The sequence below is a fragment of the Pogoniulus pusillus genome, chromosome 32 (genome assembly GCF_015220805.1).
Source record: "Pogoniulus pusillus isolate bPogPus1 chromosome 32, bPogPus1.pri, whole genome shotgun sequence".
Classification (NCBI taxonomy): Eukaryota; Metazoa; Chordata; class Aves; order Piciformes; family Lybiidae; genus Pogoniulus; species Pogoniulus pusillus.
The window spans coordinates 3,222,080-3,246,722 of NC_087295.1; the positions used below are offsets into that span (position 1 = coordinate 3,222,080).

The 24,643-nt window shown below is 48.2% G+C and overlaps 1 protein-coding gene across 8 annotated transcripts in view; it reads right to left on the minus strand.

Moving 5' to 3' along the window:
- The window catches only part of ELMO1 (engulfment and cell motility 1), a 340,489-nt gene that overhangs the window by 103,541 nt on the left and 212,305 nt on the right, over positions 1-24,643 (minus strand). For all 8 annotated transcript variants that reach the window (XM_064170010.1, XM_064170011.1, XM_064170009.1 and 5 more), the window contains one exon: positions 20,511-20,619. In XM_064170010.1, coding sequence (XP_064026080.1) covers positions 20,511-20,619 — 109 coding nt within the window. The remainder of the gene's footprint in view (positions 1-20,510; positions 20,620-24,643) is intronic.

Genomic DNA, 24,643 nt, shown 5'->3' on the forward strand with positions numbered 1-24,643 from the left:
TCATAGAATCATTTTGAGTGAAAGAGACATTTAAGATCATCGAGTCCAACTGTTAACCCAACACTGCCAGGTCACCACTAAACCACATCCCTCAGCACCACATGGCTCAATTTCAGACACCTCCAGGGATGGTAACTCCATCACTTCCCTGGGCAGCCTCTTCCAAGGCTTTACAACCCTTTTGGTGAAGAAGTTTTTTCTAATGTCCAATCTAAATCTCTCCTCTCCTCTCGTCCTATCACTTGATGATCCCCACCTCACTACAACGTCCTTTCAGGGAGTTGTAGACAGCCTTAAGGTCTCCCTTCAGCTCCCTCTTCTCCAGACTTAAACAACCTCAGTTCCCTCGGCTGCTCCTTGTAAGACTTGGCTCTAGATCCCACACCAACTTTGCTGCTCTTGTGTGGACATACTTCAGAACCTCAGCATCCCTCTTCTAGTGAGGGGCCCAAAACTGAAGCCAGAATTTGAGGTGTGACCTCACCAGTGCTGAGCCCAGGGGGAGAACAGCTTCCATAGTCCTGCAGGCCACACTGTGTCTAACACAAGCCAGGATGCTGATGGCCTTCCTTTGCCAGCTGGACCCACTGCTGGCTCTCCCTCAGCCAGCTACCAACCAAGGACCCCAAATGGACTCAACTGATTGCTCCTTGTGTTACCTGTGCATGAAGTTATTTCACACCAGAACCTCCTCACACAATATAAGAGGTTTCACTGCTCTCTAGGTGAGCCTTACAACAGTCTTTAATTTTCTTCTCATGCCTGAAAGACATGAGGGAAATTTCTTTGAAAGCAAATTCAACACAGTCAAGGCTTTTAAGATGTAGACTCAAGCTATCAGGAGGTCTGGACAATGCAAGAGGCAGCCCAGCTGAAGCTGTCCTCTGTTGCTGCACTTCAAAACATGCCCAAACCAGGGGCTGCCTGCGTGGAGGAGGCATTTCTGAGATCTCCTCCCAAAAGAAGCAGTTGCAGACACCCAGTTTGGGATAGGAAGACACTCTCTGTGCTGTACCCCTGCCATGGTGCCTGGCTGAGCACCCCTCAGACCCACACAGTGGGTGGCCACAAGCCTCACTCCTATCATACTGCGCGTTCAGCCCCAAATCAACGCTTTCGGTGCTCTAACATGTACACAACCACAGTTCCTTTGTGCTTTCAAAGAGGCTTTAAAGAAGATTTAAGTTCTCACAGCTGCTGACACAGAGATAGGTGACAGTTAGGTGTCAAAATTACTTCTGTAAAACCTGCTTTATATTAAACATCCCCTTTTGGAAACCATGCTCCTTCCTCCATCATAAGGGGCACTTCCCTCTCCATCTCCTGAAGTCCTACACATGGCCTTGCAAGTAAGGCAGACCTTGAATACATTTCACATTTACATACATTCATTATCTGAATACATTGAGGAGAAAGCAAAGACAAGGCTTAACACTTAAAGGAAGAAGAAAAAGTGAAAACAGTTATTACCAGGGCTGCTCTCAACAGCAGACAAAGCCTCAGAACAAATGTTGCAAGAAACTAAGTAACAGCATATTGAGATGGCTAAAGACTGGAATAAATATTGCTCAGGCTTAACCAAGAAGAGATCAAGTCTGATACATCTAATCTTCTCTGATAAAATAACTGATGTTCCTCATGGGTGAAATGTGGTGGACTTTGCCTGCACAGCAGAGAGAGATTAGTTCTCCTGCTTCTGACTCAAGAAAGCTATTTTGATAGGGCACTGTGTGCCAGACAGAAAATCAGTAATTCATCTGGAGAAAATGGGATTTGATACAAGAGGCAGTGAGGTGGGAGAGATGCTTGGCCACATATGGAAGTTATGAAAAGCAAAGTGGAGCTATCAAGGTAAGAGCAGCACTGCTGGATTTTCCCAAAAGGCACTCTCAGGCTGGGTTTTCATTACATATTTTGGCACAGAATCTAGGAGTAACCTCCACAAAATCTGCTGGAGCCCAAAGCTGGTGGAACTGCTGATGACATGAAAGAAGGCCTTGGAAGTCCAGAGATAGGAGAATGGTGTGACAATGGAATAAAAAGGATTTCTGCTCTAATTTAAGACTCACCAGGCATGAAAGCAAACCAAATCAATAACCAAACTCAACACAATCAAAGCTTTTAAGATGGAGACTTAATCTATCAGAGGGTCGGGACAATGCAAGAGGCAGCCCAGCTGAAGCTGTCCTCCATTGCTGTGATTCAGTACATGTCCACACCAAAGACATGATATTTTTTATACAGAGGCATCACTATGACAAAAGTCCCAAGAAAAGCAACAGCAGTCCCAAACCACAATCAGTGAGACATTTATAGCAGAGATAATGAAGTATAAAAAAGACAAAGCAAGGCACCAGTAGTACACAAAGGTTCTGGTCAACCATATGCAAGATATGAGGACTGAAATGATAGCAAAGTGCAAGCTCCTAAAAAGGTCAGAGAATGGAGAATCACAGAACTTTAGAGGATGGAAGAGACCTCCAGAGATCCTTGAGTCCAACTCCCCTGCCAAGGTAGGATCTCCTAGGGTCCTTCACTCAGAAATGCAGGCACGTAGAACCAGAGAATCAATCAGGTTGGAAAAGACCTCCAAGCTCAGCCAGTCCAACCTGGCACCCAGCCCTGGGCAAGCAACCAGACCATGGCACTAAGTGCCCCAGCCAGGCTTGGCTGCAACACCTCCAGGCACGGCGATTCCACCACCTCCCTGGGCAGCCCATTCCAATGGCAAATAACTCTCTCAGTGAAGAACTTCCTCCTAACATCCAGACAGGGTTTCCTTCTGAGTCTTCAGAGAAGGAAACTCCACAACCTCTCTGGGCAGCCTGCTCCAGGGTTCTGTCACCCTCATGACAGTGGAATAAAGTGAAATGACTATGCTGAAGTACTTATGGAGGGGGAAAGAAACTGAAAGAGCATCACTTTCCCCCTGCTGAACAGTGTTTGCTCTTGAGGATCTCCAATTGCCCTAAAATTCCAGTCAGCTGAAACTGGGAGTTACCCAAGTTTCACCTTAGGAAGGCAGAAAGAAGCAATCTGGTTTATTTTTAAGCAGAGCATAAAAACCACCCCACCTGCTTAATCTGAACGCTTCCAGAAGAGCTAAGAGGTAAGCAAACTAACTCTGATCCATAAGGCAGAGCTAAGCAGGAGTAGTCCTACACATGTCTACGTGATAAATCTTCCCATTTTATTATACACCCACATCTCCACGAGAAGTACTTTAGCCAGGATAGGTTTATTGTTTATTGGTGAGGGGAAAATGAAAGCTATTTATATCACACAGGAAGTTTATTTATGGCTTTGAAATAGCCTCTAGGCCATTTTTTTATTATGAATGGTTTGAATCCTCATTTTGCACATCGTGGCAGAGGTGTTCTGTTAGAATGCCTGCAGTGTGGAGCACTTTGCTGATAACAATGAGCCAGACATGAGTGACTCAAAGCTTTACCATATGACACGAGGTAATGTACTTGTGCACACCTTTCCCTCTCATGCCTGACTTCTCAGAGTGGTGTCTTCCAATCTGGACTAAAAGAGTTGTAAAGGAACAGCTGTGGAACAATTGTATTACACAGAATCACAGAACGTTAAGGGTTGGAAGAATGGAGGGGAGGGGAGGGGAGGGGAGGGGAGGGGAGGGGAGGGGAGGGGAGGGGAGGGGAGGGGAGGGGAGGGGAGGGGAGGGGAGGGGAGGGGAGGGGAGGGGAGGGGAGGGGAGGGGAGGGGAGGGGAGGGGAGGGGAGGGGAGAACAGAAGAGGAGAGAACAGAAGAGGAGAGAACAGAAGAGGAGAGAACAGAAGAGGAGAGAACAGAAGAGGAGAGAACAGAAGAGGAGAGAACAGAAGAGGAGAGAACAGAAGAGGAGAGAACAGAAGAGGAGAGAACAGAAGAATCAAGCAGGTTGGAAGAGACCTGCAAGCTCATCCAGTCCAACCTACCACCCAGCCCTAGCCAATCAACCAGACCATGGCACTAAGTGCCTCATCCACTCTTTTCTTGGGAGAAAATGCCAACTTCCCCGCCCAGCCCTTGCTAGGACCTAAGTGCCCCATCCAGGCTTTGCTTCAACACCTCCAGGCGCGGTGACTCCACCACCTCCCTGGGCAGCCCATTCCAATGCCAATCACTCTCTCTGTGAAGAACAGAAGGGATCTCCAGAGATCATTAAATCCAACCCCTCCTTGCAAAGCAGGATCCCCTAGGGTATTTTGCACAAGAATGCATCCAGGTGGATTTTGAAAGTCTCCAGAGAAGGAGACTCCACAACCTCTCTGGGCAGCCTGCTCCAGGGCTCTGTCACCCTCTCTGTAAAGAAGTTTCTCCTCATGTTGAGCTGAAACCTCCTCTGTTCCAGCATTCATTGCTCCTTGTCTTAGTGCTGCTGACCACCAAGAAGAACTTGGCCTCATCCACTTGACCCCCCCACCCCACAGATATTTGTACACATTGCTCAGATTCCCTTTCAGCCTTCTCCTCTCCAGACTCACCAGCCCCAGGGCTCTCAGTCTGTTTTCACAGGGGAGATGCTCAAGTCCCCCAGTCATCATGCCGGACGCAGTTGCTCAGACTGAGGCATCCATGTTTCTGCACTACTCCCACAACCAGAAAAAACCCCAGGGATTGGTAGGAAACACAGGCTGTGTCTTCACATTCCACACTGTCTGCATCCACACACTCCTCCTTCCACTCCTGTTTGTGTGCAAATGGTGCTAGGCTCTGACACACGGCACTATGCCTTCTGCAGAGTGAGCAGACTCATTCTGTGGGAAAGAATCCACATTTTACTAGCTCCAGGGTGTATGGGGGAGTATGGAAGGATTACATCCCAACCTCCATATGCTTAAACAAGCACTTTCCCTCCATCCCCCATGCTTTTCTCCTAAGCCTGCGGCAGAACCTAGCTTGTAGGGGTTTATGCTGGCTTTTGTTTTAAGAGAGAATTCATTTTCATAGAATCACAGAATCATAGAATCAATCAGGTTGGAAGAGAGCTCCAAGCTCAGCCAGTCCAACCTGGCACCCAGCCCTGCCCAACCAACCAGACCATGGCACTAAGTGCCCCAGCCAGGCTTGGCTGCAACACCTCCAGGCACAGCCACTCCACCACCTCCCTGGGCAGCCCATTCCAATGCCAATCACTCTCTCTGACAACAACTTCCTAACAACATCCAGCCTAGACCTCCCCTGGCACAGCTTGACAATGTGTCCCCTTCTTCTGTTGCTGGGTGCCTGGCAGCAGAGCCCAACCCCACCTGGCTACAACCTCCCTTCAGGTAGTTGCAGACAGCAATGAGCTCTGCCCTGAGCCTCCTCTGCTGCAGGCTGCACACCCCCAGCTCCCTCAGCCAGTTGCTATGGTTGGGAAGGACCACCAGCATCAGCCAGTCCAACCTTCATCCCAGCAGCCTTCATCACCAGACCATAGCCTCAAGCCCCACAGCCACTCTCCTCTTAAACACCTCCAGGGATGGCGACTCCACCCCCTCCCTGGGCAGCCTGTCCCAGTGCCTGGCCATGTTACGAAGGGACCAGCTGAAAGCTGAGTCTGGGGGGAAATGCCATGAGGCCGGTTCAAAAGTTACTAAGTAATGCATTAATGGAGACAAAACAACTCCCCCAGACTTATTTACAAGTCTCCACACAAGCTCTGGGCTGCAGTTAGCAGCACTACCTTCCAGACCGCCTCTCTAGCACGGGATTTGGGAAGGTGTCAGAGGTGCCTCAGAGGGAGCCTGGCGGCTTCACTCGCCGCTTGTGAGGCTGACTCCTTCAGCAACACAGACCTCGCAATACTCACTAGTCCTGACGGCTGTGGCCCAAAGCACAGGCAGGGACATACTCCAGGCAAGTCCTGTGGGGAATTCCAGGTGGGCTGCGAGGTGGAATCGGCTGCTGGCTGAGGCGGCTGAGGCGGTTTGAGGCGGTTTGAGGCGGCTGAGGCAGCAGGCGAGCGAGGAGGAGTGAGCACACCAGCTCCTTACTCACCTGCTCACCCCCTTCTGTAGGACAATGGTCTCGTTGGCCACACAATCACCTCTGGCAATCACCCAAACAGACCCAAACATGGCAGAACCCACAGGCTGCTCCCTTCCAAAGACGGGGGCGCACAGGCCTTGTGCACCACAGGGGCGCAGGCCTCAGGAAACCCCCCTCAGGAAACCGGACTGAACCGGACTGGGCTGCCTGGGTTCCCGTGTGCTGTGTTCCCGCCTCCGGCTGCAACGCAGGCAGGCAAACATGTCTGGACACGGTTAGTGCCCTTTGGGACTGCTCACCACAGACCACCTGCTCAGGGAAGAACTTCCTCCCAACAGCCAACCTCAGCCTCCCCTGATGCAACTTGAGGCCATTTCCTCTTGTCCTGTCATTAGTAACTGGGGAGAAGAGACCAGCTCCAGCCTCACTGCAGCCTCCTGTTAGGTAGTTGTAGAGGGCAATAAGGTCCCCTCTCAGCCTCCTCTTCTCCAGACCAAGCAGCCCCAGCTCCCCACAGGCCATGTGTGCCAGAGCTCTCCCCAGCCTCGTCACCCTTCTCTGCACCGCTCCAGCACCTCAGTGTCCTCCTGTGCTGTGCTGGCCAAAACTGGGCACAGCACTCGAGGTGTGGGCTCAGGAGTGCTGAGCACAGGGGCATGAGCACCTCCCTACTCCTGCTGCTCACACCATTGCTGATCCAGGCCAGGATGCTGGTGGCCTTCTTGGCCACCTGGGCACACTGCTGGCTCATGTTCAGCTGCTGGCCACCAACACCCTCAGGCCCTTTCCACCAGGCAGTCTCCAGCCACTCCTCCCCCAGCCTGCAGGGTTGTTGTGGCTGAAGTGCATGACCCAGCCCTTGGCCCTGTTAAACCTCAGGCAACTGGCCTCAGCCCATGGCTCCAGCCTGTCCAAATCCCTCTGCAGGGCCTTCCTACCCTCCAGCAGATTGATACTTCTGCTTCATTTGGTGTCATACTCCATGCAGCAGGTTTATAACCAACCCCTACAGCTTCCACAAATGTAAACTGGCACTGCATGAGGAAAGCAGACTCTGATCCTGCTTTTGCTTAAGGAGCAGTTGCCCTGAGCCCAGCTGGACAAGCTGCCTGCGCTGAATGGGCTCTCATGCTTCTTCTAACAGAGCAGACTAGAAGAGATGCATTTCAGATTCACAGCACCTTCAGGGAATTCACCTTCCTTAACTAGCTAGGATAGCTCTTGGATCATAAAAAAACATCTCCATAAGAAAAAGAGATGAAATTAAGCATGAACTAGCTAGGTTTTTAACATACAGTGGGGGGAAAAAAATCCCCTCCTTTCTTGCCTGTAAAAGTCTAATTATTTCCTCTCATTTCAGCTCCATTATTCAGGGTAGTGTCACCAGACAGAGCAAGTCATTATTCAGCTCTTTTCCTTGCAAGATGCTTCTAAAGGCATGAATAGCATTCTAAACATGCTTACACAGTGTGGCCAAACAAATACTTTTCAGAAGGATTCCAGGTTTATGTCCAAAGCTTCCTCTTATCTCGAACCACTGAGCTTGATTAACTCAGAAGAAAGGAACAAACCACCAAAACAAACCCATACACACATTATTGCTTTGTATGTTTTGCCCATCCTTTCTCACAGCTTTCTCACAGCTGGAAATCTTGATGGCTCTTTAAAAGAAACCAACCCTCCCCAGTCTGGCTGGAGAGGCTTGTGGTCTTCCAATAACCTGGGCCACAGCTGCTTTAACACAGCCAGAAGATCTTTAGTCTCACAAAGTGACACCCACCTTTAAATGATTATTTGCATCTTGTTTTACCTTAATAATTTAGTAATAATTATTTTTTCCCTTTCTGTCTGTAAGGAAGAGGGAAGAAAAACAATAAAAAACCTCCTTAATTCAAGGCAAAACTCTAACAAGAAGTCACAGAATCAATCTGGTTGGAAGAGATCTCCAAGCTCAGCCAGTCCAACCTGGCATCCAGCCCTGGCCAAGCAACCAGACCATGGCACTAAGTGCCCCAGCCAGGCTTGGCTTCAGCACCCCCAGGCACAGCAACTCCAGCATCTCCCTGGGCAGCCCATTCCAACGCCAATCACTCTCTCTGACAACAGCTTCCTCCTAACATCCAGCCTAGACCTCCCTTTGTGCAACTTGAGGCTGTGTCCCCTTGTTCTGTTGCTGGGTGCCTGGCAGCAGAGCCCAACCCCACCTGGCTACAGCCTCCCTTCAGGTAGCTGCAGGCAGCAATGAGCTCTGCCCTGAGCCTCCTCTGCTGCAGGCTGCACCCCCCCAGCTCCCTCAGCCTCTCCTCACAGGGCTCTGCTCCAAGCCCCTCACCAGCTTTGGCGCCCTCCTGTGGACACCTTCCAGCACCTCAACATCTCTCTTGAATTGAAATCCAACACATCCCCATTATCTGTTGCACAGCTTCTACTCTCAGAGACTTCTCTGGAGCCTAAGTGATTCTCTGTGCTGGGAAGTGCTTCTTACTAGGTGTCAAAGACACAACTCCTCTGATCAATACCACATCTCATCTCTACACTCATTTCCTTTTACACCCTTGGTTCAGTTGAGCCTTTCAGACTTGGTGCAATTGTGGCAGAGCTCAGCAAAAGCTGCCTGGCACAGAGTCAGGGCACTGCCACAGACAAAGGAGCCCTGAGCTATCCCTGTGGCCTTGGAGAGTCAGTAAAAGACAGGGATGTCTACAATGTCTTTTCATTCTAGCCCCAGTACTTCTGTGCCAACACTGCAACAGACTCAGGCTTTTGAGAGCAGAGAAGAGCACCTGGTGACCTTTTTAACTGTGCCTCACCATAAAGCATTCAGCCTTTAGCTGTGCTGGCTGTGTTAAAAGGTTGTTGCCTGGATGTTATCAGCTCCAACACGATCCCAGTAACAATACTGATCTCCTTTTACATAAACTCTTGAAATGTAATGATGGAAAGTGCTCTCCATATAACAATGAGTATTCTGTCCTAGCTTATCTCAAGACAGCCCTCTTGATGGGAAGCTTGATTTAGCCATTCTAAGAAAAAGAACTGAAGGGAGTAGCAAATTTCACACCAAATTATTCAGATTTTAACTGGGACATAAAGGAAAGTCTCAAACATGTTCAACAGGAAACCACCAACTAGGAAGAAACTTCAAAGGGCCACTGACATGGACCTGGACAGGCTGGAGAGGTGGGCACAAGACAACCACAGGAGGTTCAACAAGACCAAGTGCAAGATTCTGCAGATGGGTTGAGGCAATGCCAGACACAAGTCCAGGCTGGGCAGTAAGTGGCTGGAGAGCAGCCCTGAGGAGAGAGATGTGGGGGTGCTGCTGGATGAGAAGCTCAACAGGAGCCAGCAGTGTGCACTTGCAGCCCAGAAAGCCAAGCAGAGCCTGGGCTGCAGCAGAAGCGTGGCCAGCAAGGCCAGGGAGGTGATTCTCCCCCTCTGCTTCATGCTGGTGAGACCCCACCTGGAGTACTGCACCCAGCTCTGGAGTCCCTATTACAAGAGGAATGTGGAGATGCTGGAGTGTGTCCAGAGAAGGGCCATGAGGATGCTCAGAGGCTGCAGCAGCTCTGCTGTGAGGGGAGACTGAAAAAATTTGGGCTGTGCAGGCTGGAGAAGAGGAGGCTCCCAGGTGACCTTCTTGTGGCCTTCCAGGATCTGAAGGAGGACTACAAAAAAGCTGGGGAGGGACTTGTTAAACTCTCAGGGAGTGACAGGACTGGGGGGAATGGAGCAAAGCTGGAGGTGGGGAGGTTCAGGCTGGCTGTGAGGAGGAAGTTGTTGAGCATGAGAGTGGTGAGAGGCTGGAATAGGTTGCCCAGGGAGGTGGTTGAGGCCCCGTGTCTGGAGGTGTTTCAGGCCAGGCTGGCTGAGGCTGTGTGCAGCCTGCTCTAGGGTAGGGTGTCCCTGGGCATGGCAGGGGGGTTGGAACTGGCTGCTCCTTGTGCTCCCTTCCAACCCTGACTGATTCTACGACACGGAAGCTGAAACAAAGGCTCCAGCTGTTTGGCACAGTGTCTCTGTGCCATTAATCCATGCCCAACATGAAATGGATGGAGCCCTCTGCAGCCTGGGAACCAGGTGGAACACCCTGACACCATTCTCTACCATGGGCAACTCCAGCCTCAAGTATTTACAATAACAACATCAACACTCTCCGGGTACTGACAAGCCTTCTGTAAATGACCAGCTTTGTGTCCACACCTGGCCTCACCTCCCTTGGCACTACCAATTCACAAGACACTGGGACAAGTCCCCATATTACACTGGAGTGACTGGGTTAGATGGCATTGTAGAATGAACCATACAATGGTTTAGGTTGGAAGGAACCTCAAAGCTCAGCCAGTTCCAACTGCCTGCCATAGGCAGGGTCACCTCCCACTAGAACAGGTTGTTCAAGGCCTCATCCACCCTGGTCATGAACACCTCCAGGGAGGTTGTGGAGCACAGAATCACAGAGTGTGATTGAAGGCTGGAAAGGAATGAGCATCGTAAGGCTGGAAGGGAATCAGTGGCAAGGCTGGAAGGGAATCAGTGTGGTAAGGCTGGAAGGAAATGAGTGTGGCAAGGCATCCACAAAACCACCTAACACTTCCTAACTTGGCAGTGACAAGGAAAACCACTTTTAGGAAATACATATAATTTCAAACTGAATAAGTATCTGAAAATACATCTAATCACTTCAAGCTGTCACCTCCCACCCCTGGAATCTGGGGCTGGAAGAGAGGTGGCAAGGAGCTGCTGGCGCTGGAAATGCTCTGCTGTTTGTGCATTCTCCATGAGCAGGGACAGACATGGCTCTTGCAGCGTGCAGAGGTGATGTGGAAATGTGTCCCTCTGAGGGTCAGCTTTGCAGAACTAAGTCATGCAAAGTGCTGCTGCTGCAGCTGAGAAGTTTAAAGGATACACATTCAGTGAGATTTTAAATCCTAAATCTCAGGAAGCTGCCTGAACATTTCAGCCTAACATAACCACCATTACCTACTGCTCCACCTTCCTAATGCACAAGTCCCAGCAAATGGACTTTTTCCTCCTGTCACATCGTATTTGCTGGCATCTTAAAACTCCATCTCCTGAGATCAAAAGCATCATAGTGTTACTATTTTTAAGCTCACTCTGAGAGAGGCTGAGAAAGTAATCTCCAAAAAAACAGATGGCAGAAAAGGTCAAATAAGAGAAAACTTGTGGGGGTTAAGTTAGTCTTAGGATATCCATACCTAATTTTAAAGTGGAAAGAGGTTATCTCTTCCCTTCTCTCTCATCTGGGAAAGGGAACAATTTTCACATACAAGAAGCACTTAGGAATTGCAGAGACTGGAAAAGTTTCATGTCCTCAATATGACCAAAAAAATAGATCTTGGAGGCAAAATGGTTTTTTTATAACCTCTGCTGTGACTACACAGAAAACAATTCCCTGGGGAAAAGAAAACTAAACAAAATTAATCCAGGTTTTAAAAATCAACTAATACAGTCATAAATAGAAGAGGGGAGGGAAAAGGAAGGGAGGGGACCAAAGGTAGGCAAGGAGAAGGGCAAGGACGGGGCAGGCAGGGAGAAGGGCAGGGACAAGGAAGGAGAGGGGCAGGGACGAGGAAGGAAAGGAGAGGGGCAGGGACAAGGCAAGAAAGGAGAAGGGCAAGGACAAGGCAGGAAAGGAGAAGGGCAAGGACAAGGCAGGAAAGGAGAAGGGCAAGGACAAAGCAGGAAAGGAGAAGGGCAGGGACAAGGCAGGCAAGCAGAAGGGCAGGGACAAGGCAGGCAAGGAGAGGGGCAGGGACAAGGAAGGAAAGGAGAGCAAAAAACTCCCTATTGGATAAAAGTATTTATCCAATAGCCAAACCAAACTGAACTCCCCAAGAGCCCAACAAGGCCCAACACTTCCTCTCCAACATTTCAGTGGTGTTTCTGAAATGCCTTTATCAGTTCCAAGTGTTTGGTACTTAACTGTATGGGAAAAGAGGGAAGTTAAATACAGTCAGATTTCATCTCTCTAACTGATAGCAGCTTTCCAAGAGTACCCTTACAGACCATCTGATTGGATAACATATTCACCACCAGATCAAATCTACATAATGTTTTTCAATGACTTATTAATATGCAAACATTAGGGGAGAGGTTGGAAAATGCAGCTCAACTATTCCTAAAAGGGGAGGGTGTGCTATTTAAAATAACAGAGGGGAGGATAAAGAGCCAAAGTGAACCTCCTCAACCTCAGGTTGAGCTCTAGACTCACACTGCACTGCAAATCCTATGGATGCAGTAGGCATTCACAACCCCCCAAAATCAGAGAATCAGAGGGGTTTATCATTTGGAGAAGACCTCTAAGGTCATTGAGTCCAACCATTAACCTAATACCATCACAGCATAGCAACCATGTCCCCAGGTGCCATGTCCACACCTTTTCTGAACACCTCCAGGGATGGGGACTCCACCACTCTCCTGGGCAGCCTGTTTCAAGCCCTCACTACTCCTGAAGCAAAGATTTTTTCCTCATCTCCAACCCAATCTTTCCCTGGCACAATTTCAGGACATTTCCTCCCTTTCCATCACCTGATAACCAAGGAGAAGAAACCAAGCCCCACCTCACTGCAACCTCCTTTCAGGGAGCTGTAGAGAGCAATGAGGTCTTCCTTTAGCCTGGCTGAAAAGCCCCAGCTCCCTCGGCTGCTCTCCAGCAGACCTGTTCCCCAGATCTTTTGCTGCTCAAAGATGTTAAGCTACTACACCTTCACTACCCAGCCCAGTGCTGAGAACTGCTGCCCTGCTCAGCCAAAGCAAGGTGCTGGACCTGCAAACCTGCCCCACATAGAATCAGTGAGGGTTGGAAGGAACCACAAGGATCATCTAGTTCCAACCCTCCTGCCATGAGCAGGGACACCCTACCCTAGATCAGCCTGGCCACAGCCTCGCCCAGCCTGGCCTTAAACACTTCCAGGGATGAGGCTTCCACCACCTCCCTGGGCAACCCATTCCAGAGTCTCACCACACTCGTGATGAACTTCTTCCTAACATCCAGGCTGAATCTACCCATTTCTACTTTGTTCCATTCCTCCCAGTCCTGTCACTCCCTGAGAGCCTAAAAAGTCCCTCCCCAGCTTTCTTGTAGCCCCCTTCAGATACTGGAACACCACCACAATAAGGTCTCATTGGAGCCTTCTCCTCTGCAGACTGAACAGCCCCAATTCTTTCAGTCTCTCCTCATAGCAGAGCAGCTCCAGCCCTCTGATCATTCTCGTGGCCCTTCTCCGGGCACCTTTCAGCATATCCCTATCCCTCTTGTAACAAGCTATTAAATGCTCTTCATAATGTGTAATTCTCAATCACAGTGAACTAATTATTACAAGCACCCTTTGCTGTATGGATGAGCTTGGAGGTCTCTTCCAGCCTGGCTGATTCTATAAGATCAGCGATTCCTTGATTAGGACAATCACCCTAAGGACTTGCAATCCACCACCAAAAGCTTCAGAGTCAGCACCACAGCAACAAACTTTTTCACATTCATAGTACACAAACAACCAATTAGTTTTTTTGTGCCTCCTAACCTACTTCAGATGAACAAAGAGTCCAACACCTCTCTTTAGCTCCTTGTCAGAGACTTCATACAGCCTATATGAGGCATTTAAGTGCCTGGCATCAAGTGGGTCTTTGATGTGAAGAGACAACAAATCTGGATAGAGCTGATGAATGTTTTAAGTCCTTTGTTAGAGGCTTAAAAGAATAATTAAACTGATGCTCTGTAGTGGTAATAAGGAGAGAAAAATCAACTCACCAGCCTGTTTGGGGGATTATTAGCAAGCAACTTAGCATATGACACAAAGGCCCAGGAAAAATAGGCAGAGAGATTAGTTCTAAAGGAGTGGGAACCTGCAATTGCTGGGGGCCAGGGGTCTGTTAATACACAGCTGTAAGACAAAATAATGCCTCTCTACAGACTTAAGGGACAAAAAGAGATGTCTTAAAAACTCCAGACCAATATGGATTACTTCTGACTATTTTGTTTTACTCCTTCACTGCTACTCAAATCATTTTCAAATGTCCTTTATTTTTTAGCCTTCACTCCAGGTCAGCTTAGTTTTTTGCTGTGACTGGGAGTTATTTGCCTTGAGCAAGAGGATAAAAAAGGTGGATAGGTAGTAAAGAATGAAGTGGAGAACTAAGAGAGATTTTCTTTTCAATTATTTTCTTATAGTCTAAAGCTAGGATGAAACAGAAAATTGCTACCTTGAACTTCCTAACAAACATTTCCTGACTCATAAAATGCTTCAGAAAATGAAAGTGGAGGAAATGGGAGAACAGTAACAATTCCCTTATCTAATTTTATTTACTACTTCTGAGGCCTTATACTATTCAAATGTAAGAGGAGGAGGAGGGAAAGGCAAAGGAGGGTGAAAAGGCAATTGTTTTTTATGCAAGGGGACAAAAAGTGTTGAAATATGACATTTGCTGTAGTAAAAAGGAAAACCAAACCAGGCAAGCCCTCAGGTCTGGAATGCTGCAGTGACCAACATGCTTCCAGGGAAAGAACAACAGGCACAAACTACAGTGCATACTGTGCATTGTGCAGTGAGGAGGAAAAATTGTGCAAAGATGGAAAAGTGCTTCCTGAGCCCTTGCAGCAATCAGCTGGCTCCTTGAAGCATGAGATTTGCTTGCCTTCATCTCAGCACACACAACCACGAGCAGCATTGTACACTTTGTGAAGTCTAGAAAGTTCTATGTCATAAAAGATGGCATTAAAGATGTGGAGGTGCTTGAATGTGTCCAGAGAAGGGCAGCAAGGCTGGGGAGGGGCCTGGAGCACAGCCCTGTGAGGAGAGGCTGAGGGAGCTGGGGGTGTGCAGCCTGCAGAAGAGAAGGCTCAGGGCAGAGCTCATTGCTGTTTACAACTACCTGAAGGGAGGCTGTAGCCAGGTGGGGTTGGGCTCTGCTGCCAGGCAGCCAGCAACAGAACAAGGGGACACAGTCTCAAACTGTGCCAGGGGAGGTTCAGGATGGATGTTAAGAAGTTCTCTACAGCAAGAGCGACTGGCATTGGAATGGGCTGCCCGGGGAGGTGGTGGAGTCCCCATCTCTGGAGGTGGATGAAGGAGGCTGGATGAGGCACTTAGTGCCATAGTTCAGTTAATTAAAAGGGTCAGGAGATAGGTTGGACTTGATGACCTTAGAGGTCTTTTCCAACCTGGTTAATTCTGTGATTAAGGGACAATAAAGTAAGAATTTTTGGACCACTACACTCCTGCAGCCTGGGCAATAATGGCAATGAGAAACCTATAGCACGAACGAGTACAAAGAACAGAGAGGGCATTATAATACATCAGCATTTAGATGATCTTTCAAGGAGGAAAAAACCAAGCAGATAAATTAATCAAGTCTAGCAAAACCCCAGGAGAATTCAATTCCCCACAACAGAAAAGCAAGAGAAGGCAGTGAAGAAGCTGTTGATGCAAGAGAAGCTTTAGGACAATCTGTGTATCTGACACAGCCTATACCCCTGTGGCCTGTCACAAAGCCTGAGCACAGATTTTTGCAGAAGTCCCTAAACACCACCCATCAAAACAATCAAATCTGAACAGTGGCAGTTTAACATCTGTGTCCTACTCAAAAATAGACTGAAAGATGCTTGAAGTTTGACGTGTCTTCACTATGGAATAACTTCTAGCACACAATGGTACTGCCTCAGGAAGGCCTTTAGACTGCTGCTCCCTTGGTACTGTCTTCTCTTGGTGCACTCAGCATTAATTTATCACTCCTCTATCAGCTACTGGCTTCCTCATCAGCTTCAACACTGAACAACTCCAAATGAACCAGTGTGGAAATAAGGCAACAAGCCTGGGAGGCTGCACCGGCTTTGTACAGATCAGGTAAGAGAGGACTGGGTAAGTGTCACTGTCTAACACCAGCTCCAATACACAGAAGGCAAGTAGAAAATCATCTCCTTAGCTAAGATACAGGCAGACTATAGATGTTTTCCATTGCTGCAGGAACCAGAATTGCCATAGTCACAGGATGTTAGTTAGGGGTTGGAAGGGACCTCCACAGATCATGCAGTCCAACCTCCCTGCCAGAGCAGGACCATACAATCTAGCTCAGGTCGTACAGGAACACATCCAGACAGGGCTGGAAAGTGTCCAGAGAAGGAGACTCCACAACCTCTCTGGGCAGCCTGTGCCAGGGCTCTGGGATCCGTGCAGGAAAGAATCACAGACACATGCAGGTTGGCAAAGCCCCTCAGGATCACCAACTCCAATCTAGAACCCTACAAGATTCACCTTAAACCATAGCCCCAAGCACCACATCCAAACTACCCTTAAACACACCCAGGGTGGGTGACTCCAGCAGCTCCCTGGTCAGCTCATTCCACTCCCTGACCACTCTCTCCATGAGCAACTTTTTTCCTAATATCCAATTTAAAACTAGCCAGTCTCAGCTTGAGGCCATAAACAAGATCTTCCTCATCTTGAGGTGGAACTTCCTGTGCTGTAGTTTCTATCCATTGCCCCTTGTCCTATCACAGGGTGCAACTGAGAAGAGTTTGTCCCCTCCCTCCTGATCCCCAGCCCTTAGATACTGATAAACATTGATTAGATCCCCTCTCAGTCTTCCCTTCACCAGACCAAACACCCCAGGTCCCTCAGCCCCTCCTCACAGGGCAGTGCTCCAGCCCCTTCATCATCTTTGCAGCCCTCCATTGGACTCTCTCCAGTAGATCCCTGTCCTTCCTGAACTGGGGAGCCCAGAACTGGATGCAATATTCCAGGTGGGACCTCGCTAGGGCAGAGTAAAGAAGGTGGAGAATCTCCCTCGATCTGCTGGCCACACTCCTGTTAATGCACTCCAGGATCCCATTGGCCTTCTTGGCCACCAGAAAGTGCTCATGAAGCCACTCTCTTTGATGCCTTTTTAATAGCAACAGTAGCTCAAGATGAAAAGATTTACAGTCAAATATCCCACTCTTTCCCAAGTCAGAGATTTCACTGAAGAGGCTTATGGACATGTTTCCTTCTAACTTCCATGTTACTTAAACACTACACCAACCTTTCTCTTAAGTTTTAGCTCCTCTACTCTGCAAGTCCACCTCTGTAAAGCATTTAACCATATGTTCAACTCACAGCTTGCACTAAAGCTTGCTTTACTTACACAAGATTTGAACATATGCTTAAATGCCTTACTGAAGATGAATTTCCAAGCCTTGAACAATTTGGAACCAAAGAATCAAGAAGTCCAGTTCCTGGATTTAGGGAAACTCAGAAGCAGAAGAGGTGGCATAGAGAATCACAGAATGGTTTAGGTTGGAAGGGACCTCAAAGATCATCCAGTTCCAATCCCTCAGGGTAACACAGAAGCAGAAGAGGTGGCATAGAGAATGAATCACAGAATGGTTTAGGTTGGAAGGGACCTCAAAGATCTTCTAGTTCAAATCCCTCAGGGAAACACAGAAGCAGAAGAGGCAGCACAGAGAATGAATCATAGAATGGTTTAGGTTGGAAGGGACCTCAAAGATCATCTAGTTCCAACCCCTCACCATAGGCAGGGACACCTCCCAGCTAGAACACCTCCCACTTTAACACTTTCTTGGGAGTCCTTGCTGGGATGAATGCCTGCTGGGAAGGACCAAAGAGAAATGGCAAAACATCTTCTTGTTGCCTGAAGGTATTTAATACAGTGAAGCAAGGGGAATATAACCAGCATTAAAGTGTTCTTCATAAATAATGGACAGTCTAGCAGCTTTTATCTACTCTGCACTTCAAGAAAAGTTTCCACTGCTGAATATTTCATGAGCAAAAGGTCATTTTTTTGGGTGGCTTTTAAATGATACAATTCAGAAACTGTTAGAGAAAAAATGCCTACGTTCCAACACAGTAATGAGGAGCTCTGGAACACTGACAGCCTACAGACACACACTCTGAAACCTCTCACATACCAACTGCCAGGGACACCTTTGCCCTAAGCTGTACATGCTGGGTTTTAAGATGTCCATATTGTCCCGGAAGGCTAATAAGCCTAAAACATGTCCTGGCTTACCCCACCCTTCTGCTGGTAGGGGAAGCAAGGGTGGCAGGAAAACAAAGGCTTGGGCCATTATGTCCACCTGGAGAGGTGGGCACAACCCAACCTCATGAGGTTGAGCTAGTCTAAGAAAAAAAACCCCAAACATCCATCCCTAAGCCAAACACCAAACCCCAACTCCAACCTGAACATTAAACTCCAAAAGTCAACCTAAACATCAGACACCAAACCCCATATCTCAAACACCTAACCCCAAACCTCAACCCTAAACAAAAGAGAACAATAAAAAAGACAATTTCCTTTCTGAAACTAAGAATCACAGAATCAGTGAAGGTTGGGAGGGACCATAAGGATCATCGAGTTCCAACCTAGAGGCAGAGGCCAATGGGATGAGATTGTTCCAAGGATCATCTAGTTCCAAGGATCACCTAGTTCCAACCTAGAGACAGAGGCCAATGGGATGAGATTGTTCCAAGGATCATCCAGTTCCAACCTAGAGACAGAGGTCAATGGGATGAGATTGAACAAGGCCAAGTGCAGGGTTTTACACTATGGCCACAACAACCCCAAGCAGCACTACAGGCTGGGGACAGAGTGGCTGAGAGCAGCCAGGCAGAGAGGGAGCTGGGGGTGCTGGGAGAGAGGAGCTGAAGATGAGGCAGCAGTGCCCAGGTGGGCAGGAGAGCCAATGGCATCCTGGGCTGGCTCAGGAGCAGTGTGGGCAGCAGGACAAGGGAGGTTCTTGTGCCCCTGTGCTCAGCACTGCTCAGGACACCCCTTGAGTGCTGTGTCCAGTTCTGGGCTCCTCAATTCAAGAGAGATGTTTAGGTGCTGGGAAGGTGGCCAGAGAAAGGCAGCAAAGCTGGGGAGGGGCCTGGAGCACAGCCCTGGAAGTGTTCAAGCAAAGCCTGGGTGAGGCACTTAGTGACATGGTCTGGTTGATTGGACAGGTCTGGGTGATAGGTTGGACTGGATGAGCTTGAAGGTTTCTTCCAATCTGATTGATTCTATGATAATACCTATAAGGCTTTCTTCTTGTCTTCTGCATTGCTCTCCTTACATTTCATGGACTTAAGTGTGAATGTAAAAGACAACCTTTATTAGGGAGGAAAAAAGAAATTCCAAAGGCAGAAAATGTCACTGAAAGAAACAAAGCATCTCAGTTGTGGTCCCTGCTTGTGCAACGTGAAAACGAAGCTCGTGGCAGTGCTTGCCAAAAGAGGCTGAAGCTGGCTCCAAAACCATTATTGATGGGTAACTGAAATGTATAGAGATCAATAAACACCAATACTCTAGACTAATGAAGATGCAGGCTTGCTCTTCTGTTGGATAGCATCCAAACATTTGACAAGGGGCTGTAATCACAGCCCGAGAGAAGCTTGTTGACTGTATTGAAATCAACTCTTTCATTTCCCACTGTTAGAGTAAATGATACCTGTATCACCTGCTATTTACACAGAGCTTTAGATACCTACCAGATGATGGGATCTGGCACTCTGGATGAGCAATCTCACAAACAACAGCTGCAGTACTCACAAAACTCACCCATGGACAAGCTTGTGGAATGGTTAGACCATGAAGTGCAGCCCTGTGGAGAAGGACCTGGGAGTCCTGGTGGACACCAAGTGCTCCACGGGACAGCAATGTGCCCTGGTGGGCAAGAAGGCCAATGGGACCCTGGGGTGCATTAAGAGGAGTGTGGCTAGCAGATCAAGGGAGGTTCTCTGCACTAATGAGGCCCCACCCGGAATACTGCATCCAGTTCTGGACTTCCTAGTTCAAGAGGGACAGGGATCTACTGCAGGGAGTCCAACAGAGGGCTGCAAGGATGCTGTAGGGACTGCAGCACTGCCTGATGAGGAAAGGCTGAGAGCCCTGGGGCTACTTAGTCTGCAGAGGAGAAGGCTGAGAGGAGATCTCAGCAATGTCTATCAATAGCTGAGGGCTGGGGCTCAGAAGGGACAGGCTCTGCTCACTTGTGCCCTGGGATAGGACTAGAGATACAAACTGCAGCACAGGCAATTGCACCTCAATGTGAGCAAGAACTTGTTGACTGTAAGTGTCCCAGAGCCCTGGCACAGGCTGCCCAGAGAGGTTGTGGAGTCTCCTTCTCCAGAGCCTTTCCAGCCCTGTCTGGATGTGTTCCTGTGTGACCTGTGCTAGATTCCCTGGCCCTGCTCTGGCAGGGGGGTTGGACTGGAAGATCTCCAGAGGTCCCTTCCAACCCCTGACAACCTGTGATCCTGTGAAGTGTCCTACATCAAGTCACCCCATGGAAAGTGAACTGACCCCTCTAGAAATGACACAACTGCCCTGCTTCACCCAGAAGAGATTCAAAGACCCAGAGCTCATTCCCCCTGCTTCACCTCACCCCTACAGTCCCAGAAATCAGCAAGAGATACAGAAAAACAGACTTAGTCACTTGGAGTGCACACAACCATACTGAGAAATGATTCTTGCATTGAGGTAAACTTCAGGTCTTGCTGAACTCACTCCAGGAGGTTAAACAAAGAGATCAACTTACGGAGCTCTCCTACTTTGAGTATCTCACACAGCATCTTTGTCAGCTCAATGCTACTACGACCAAAGGGGCACTCATGCTTGTCTTCTCGACTGCTGTTCTCCAGGACAATCTGAAGGAGGAATTGAAATGGAAAATACATCAGTTTGAAGAACCCACAAGTTGAAGCACTGTCTTACACATGCTACATTTACATGACCTACCACACTGAATCTAGGGTACTTTGTGTGTCTAGTTCTGGGCTCCTCAATTCAAGAGAGATGTTGAGGTGCTGGAAGGTGGCCAGAGATGGGCAGCAAGGCTGGGGAGGGGCCTGGAGCACAGCCCTGTGAGGAGAGGCTGAGGGAGCTGGGGGGGTGCAGCCTGCAGAAGAGCAGGCTGAAGTGTGACCTCATTGCTGTCTGCAGCTACCTGAAGGGAGGCTGTAGACAGGTGGGGTTAGTCTCTTCTGCCAGGCATTCTCTTTGGATCAGTCAAAAGTAAAAGCAGGAAAAGAGTGAAAATCCAAAAGTAAGTGGGAGTGTTACCAGCCAAGGCCTCTTCACCAAGCATGTCTTTTAGTCTTGCTTTACAATGGGCAACCTCCAGCTGATAATCTGCTCCCAAGCCATCACCCAGGGCTGTAAAAGGATGGCTGCTGTCTGTGTGGATATCACTTTGGTTTGTTTTAAACCACCCTGACTTCCCAAAGCAGCTTAGACAGTCATTAGGGATACACTAAAGACACTAGCTAAGGCCGTGCCTGCTCCTTGCAGGGGGACTGGACTAGATGACATTTGAGCCTCCTTTCCAGCCTAATCCTTCCTGTGATTCCACAGTCTCAAAATTATTTGACCCCCACGAATTTTCACTGGGCTTTTCCAACAGGACAGTGTCAGAATCACATTCCCTAAGGCAAGCAGAATCACTTTCCTTTCTAAAACTTTGTTGTCAAATCACACCCATGTCACAGCTGGATAACAGCTCTCCACATCAAACCAACGCCCCTGCAGCTTTTGTCTCACATTGCTGCAGCCACTGCTCAAGGACCACAGGAATATGACTTTGCATTCTGCATGAGTCATCCTGCTTCAGTCTCTCTCAAGGAGGAGAGCGCCACATTCGCATGGCCAAACGCAGAAGCAACCATAAGAGCAGCACAAAGCAAGGGAAAGCTGTGCCTCAACGCCTCCCTGAGATCACTTCTCTTGTTCTGTTATCATGGTGCTTTATCTCTCACCTAATAAAACATCAGGATCTGCATAGTGGGGCTGCTCCCACACAGATTTAGCTACAGCAGCAGCGCAAGGGTAATAAAAATCAATGGAGAGGCAAAATGAAAGGGGGAGGAGGGGAAGGGAAGCACTCAAATCAACATTCTTGCTCGCCCCTGGCAAATGCAGTTTGTGGAGCCTGGCACTGAACTCGACACATTAACATTTCATGAGCACATCAATATTTAAGGGTGACGCTCTGCGCGCACATAACGCGGGGCAGGATTACAGCCATCAATAAAGGACGCCAGAGAAACAGTTAAGGCTTTGTGTATTGCCATACAGCAAATTAAATGGCAATCTTGACTAATCAATATGTAAAGCAGCCTTGAAAGGATGCTCAGACACCATCGCTGCAACTGCAGGGTGAAAGAAGGCAGAGCTGACAGGTTACATTCCTGCGAGGATGGAAGATTGAAAGCCCTCTGCTGCATCTAAATATCTGCAGGCGAGTTTGACAGATACAGATCCTCTGTAAGGAACAGCAAGGGTAAAAACAGAGAGAAAAGGGAAGAGATCCCTATAAATATCCGAGGAGAAATCATTCCTGGGCTTGGCAACAGATTTACAACACTCATTGTTGTATTTGTAATACTCATTCCACGCCTGCACGACTCACATCCTGCTGCAAAGTGAAATGCTATAAATACAGCTGATAAGGGCATGGTTTTAATGTTATTTCCTTTATCACTCTGGTTAGGGAGGAGAAATAAGCAGGGAATGGACATGTTTACTTCATAAACTGGTGCAAACAGTAAGCAGGGGAAGAAACATCACACACAGCTCCAGACTGAAAATACTTCTGCGTGTCCAGAGAGCGCACTGCTGGCTGGGTTCAGGCTTCTGACACAAGAGCAGCAAGGAAGTTCTGCAGCCCACACAACCTTCATTCACTTGGAGGTCTGTCATCAATGGCCATCAAGTGCCTGCACTCTGCCATCCCCTTCCTCCCTCCCCTCCCAAATCCAGAGTGAGGTGCAGAGAATCACAGAAACATCCAGGTTGGAAAAGCTCCTCCAAGGCCAACCTATAACCCTGCTCTACGACATTCACCTCAAACCATATCCCTAAGCACCACATCCACAGTTGGTGGTTGAGTTTGGCTTGGTGGACACAAATAAAGGAAGAAACCATGGACAGGAGAACTCTTAGTACCAGGGAATCATTTAGGTTGGAAAAGACCCTGAAGACCATTGAGTCCAACCATTAACCTGACACTGCCATGTCCTCCATAGAACCACATCCCTCAGCATCACATCTACATGTCTTAAATGCCTCCAAGGATGACAACTCCATCACTTCCTTGGGCAGTCTGTTCCAGGGATTGACAACTCAAAGCTAGGTTAGATGAGACCTTGAGCAATCTCTTCTAGTGGGAGGTGTCCCTGCCTATGGCAGGGGGTTGGCACTGGATGAGCTTTGAGACCCCTTCCAACCTAAACCATTCTATGGTTCTGCAATTCTTCTGAGGAAGATTTCTTTTCCTAATGTCCAACCTAAACCATCACAATGTGTAACACTGAGCAACAGCAGCACCATCCTATTTTACCTTTTCTTCAGGGAAAACAAAGAAAGAAGCAAAATCCAGACAAAAAAAAAAACAACAAAAGAAAACAAAAGGGAAATAAAACTGCCAAGAAATGGCCACCAGGAAATGTCTGAGTATCTGAAGGGGGCCTACAAGAAAGCTTGGGAGGGACTTTTTAGGTTGTCAGGTAGGGATAGGACTGGGGGGGATGGAACAAAGCTGAAAATGGGGAGATTCAGATTGGATGTTAGGAAGAAGTTCTTCAGCATGAGGGTGATGAGAGCCTGCAATGGGTTGCCCAGGGAGATGGTGGAAGCCTCATCCCTGGAGGTGTTTAAGGTCAGGCTGGATGAGGCTCTGGCCAGCCTGATCTAATGTGAGGTGTCCCTGCCCATGGCAGGAGGATTGGAACTGGATGATCACAGAATCACAGAATTAAAGCAGGTTGGAAAAGACCTTCAGGATCATCGAGTCCAACCTATCAGCTAACCTTTCTAATTAACTAACCCAATCCCTGTGGTCCCTTCCAACCCTGATTCTGTGATTCAATGAGTGATGAAGGGACAATAAGGAGGAAGACAAGAAAGTTGATTTATTTTTTAAGTAGATTTTTTTTCCTCTTTGACTTTTGCTTTATAAACAAATAACACAACTCAAATAAAACCAAACACAACAACAACAACAACCCCAGAACAAAACCAAAACCCCAAACCAACAACAACAAAACACAAACCAAACGACCAAAAACCTCCAAGAAAAGAACCCAACCCAAATAGCCAGAAAATCCTACAGAACAAAGGAAAAGGAGAGAAAAAAGAGAAAGTGGGAGCCCAGTGTTAGCCAAATGCTAACAGAGGAGACAGATTAATTTGCCAACAGACCAGGAGGAAAGGAAGAGGTTTCCAAAATGTTTTTAAAAATGCAAGGAGGTGAATTTTTTAGGAGCTCTGTCTTATTCATTTTCTTGACACCTCTAGAGATGAAACCCTGCAGCCCATTAAGGCATGGGAATCTGACAGCATTTGTAGTAGAATACAGGTCTGGACAGTTTGTACTATTTTTAAGGTACCTGCTGTATATATATTTCTCCTCTCTTTATTTACAAACTCTCCCTGGAAAAGGAAAAGAGACATTTTCCCACGAGCAAACAAACCCAAAGAGCCATCAGACAGAGAGGGGAAGGCCTGATGGTGTTTCCTAAAGCAGATGTTGCAGGCAGCATAGGTCTAACCGGTGAGAGTTAGAATCAGAGCTGGAAGGGACTTGCAAAGGTCATCCAGTCCAATCCCCATGCAGTCACCAGGGACATCCTCAACTACATCAGGTTGCCCACAGCCCTGTCAAGCCTCACCTTA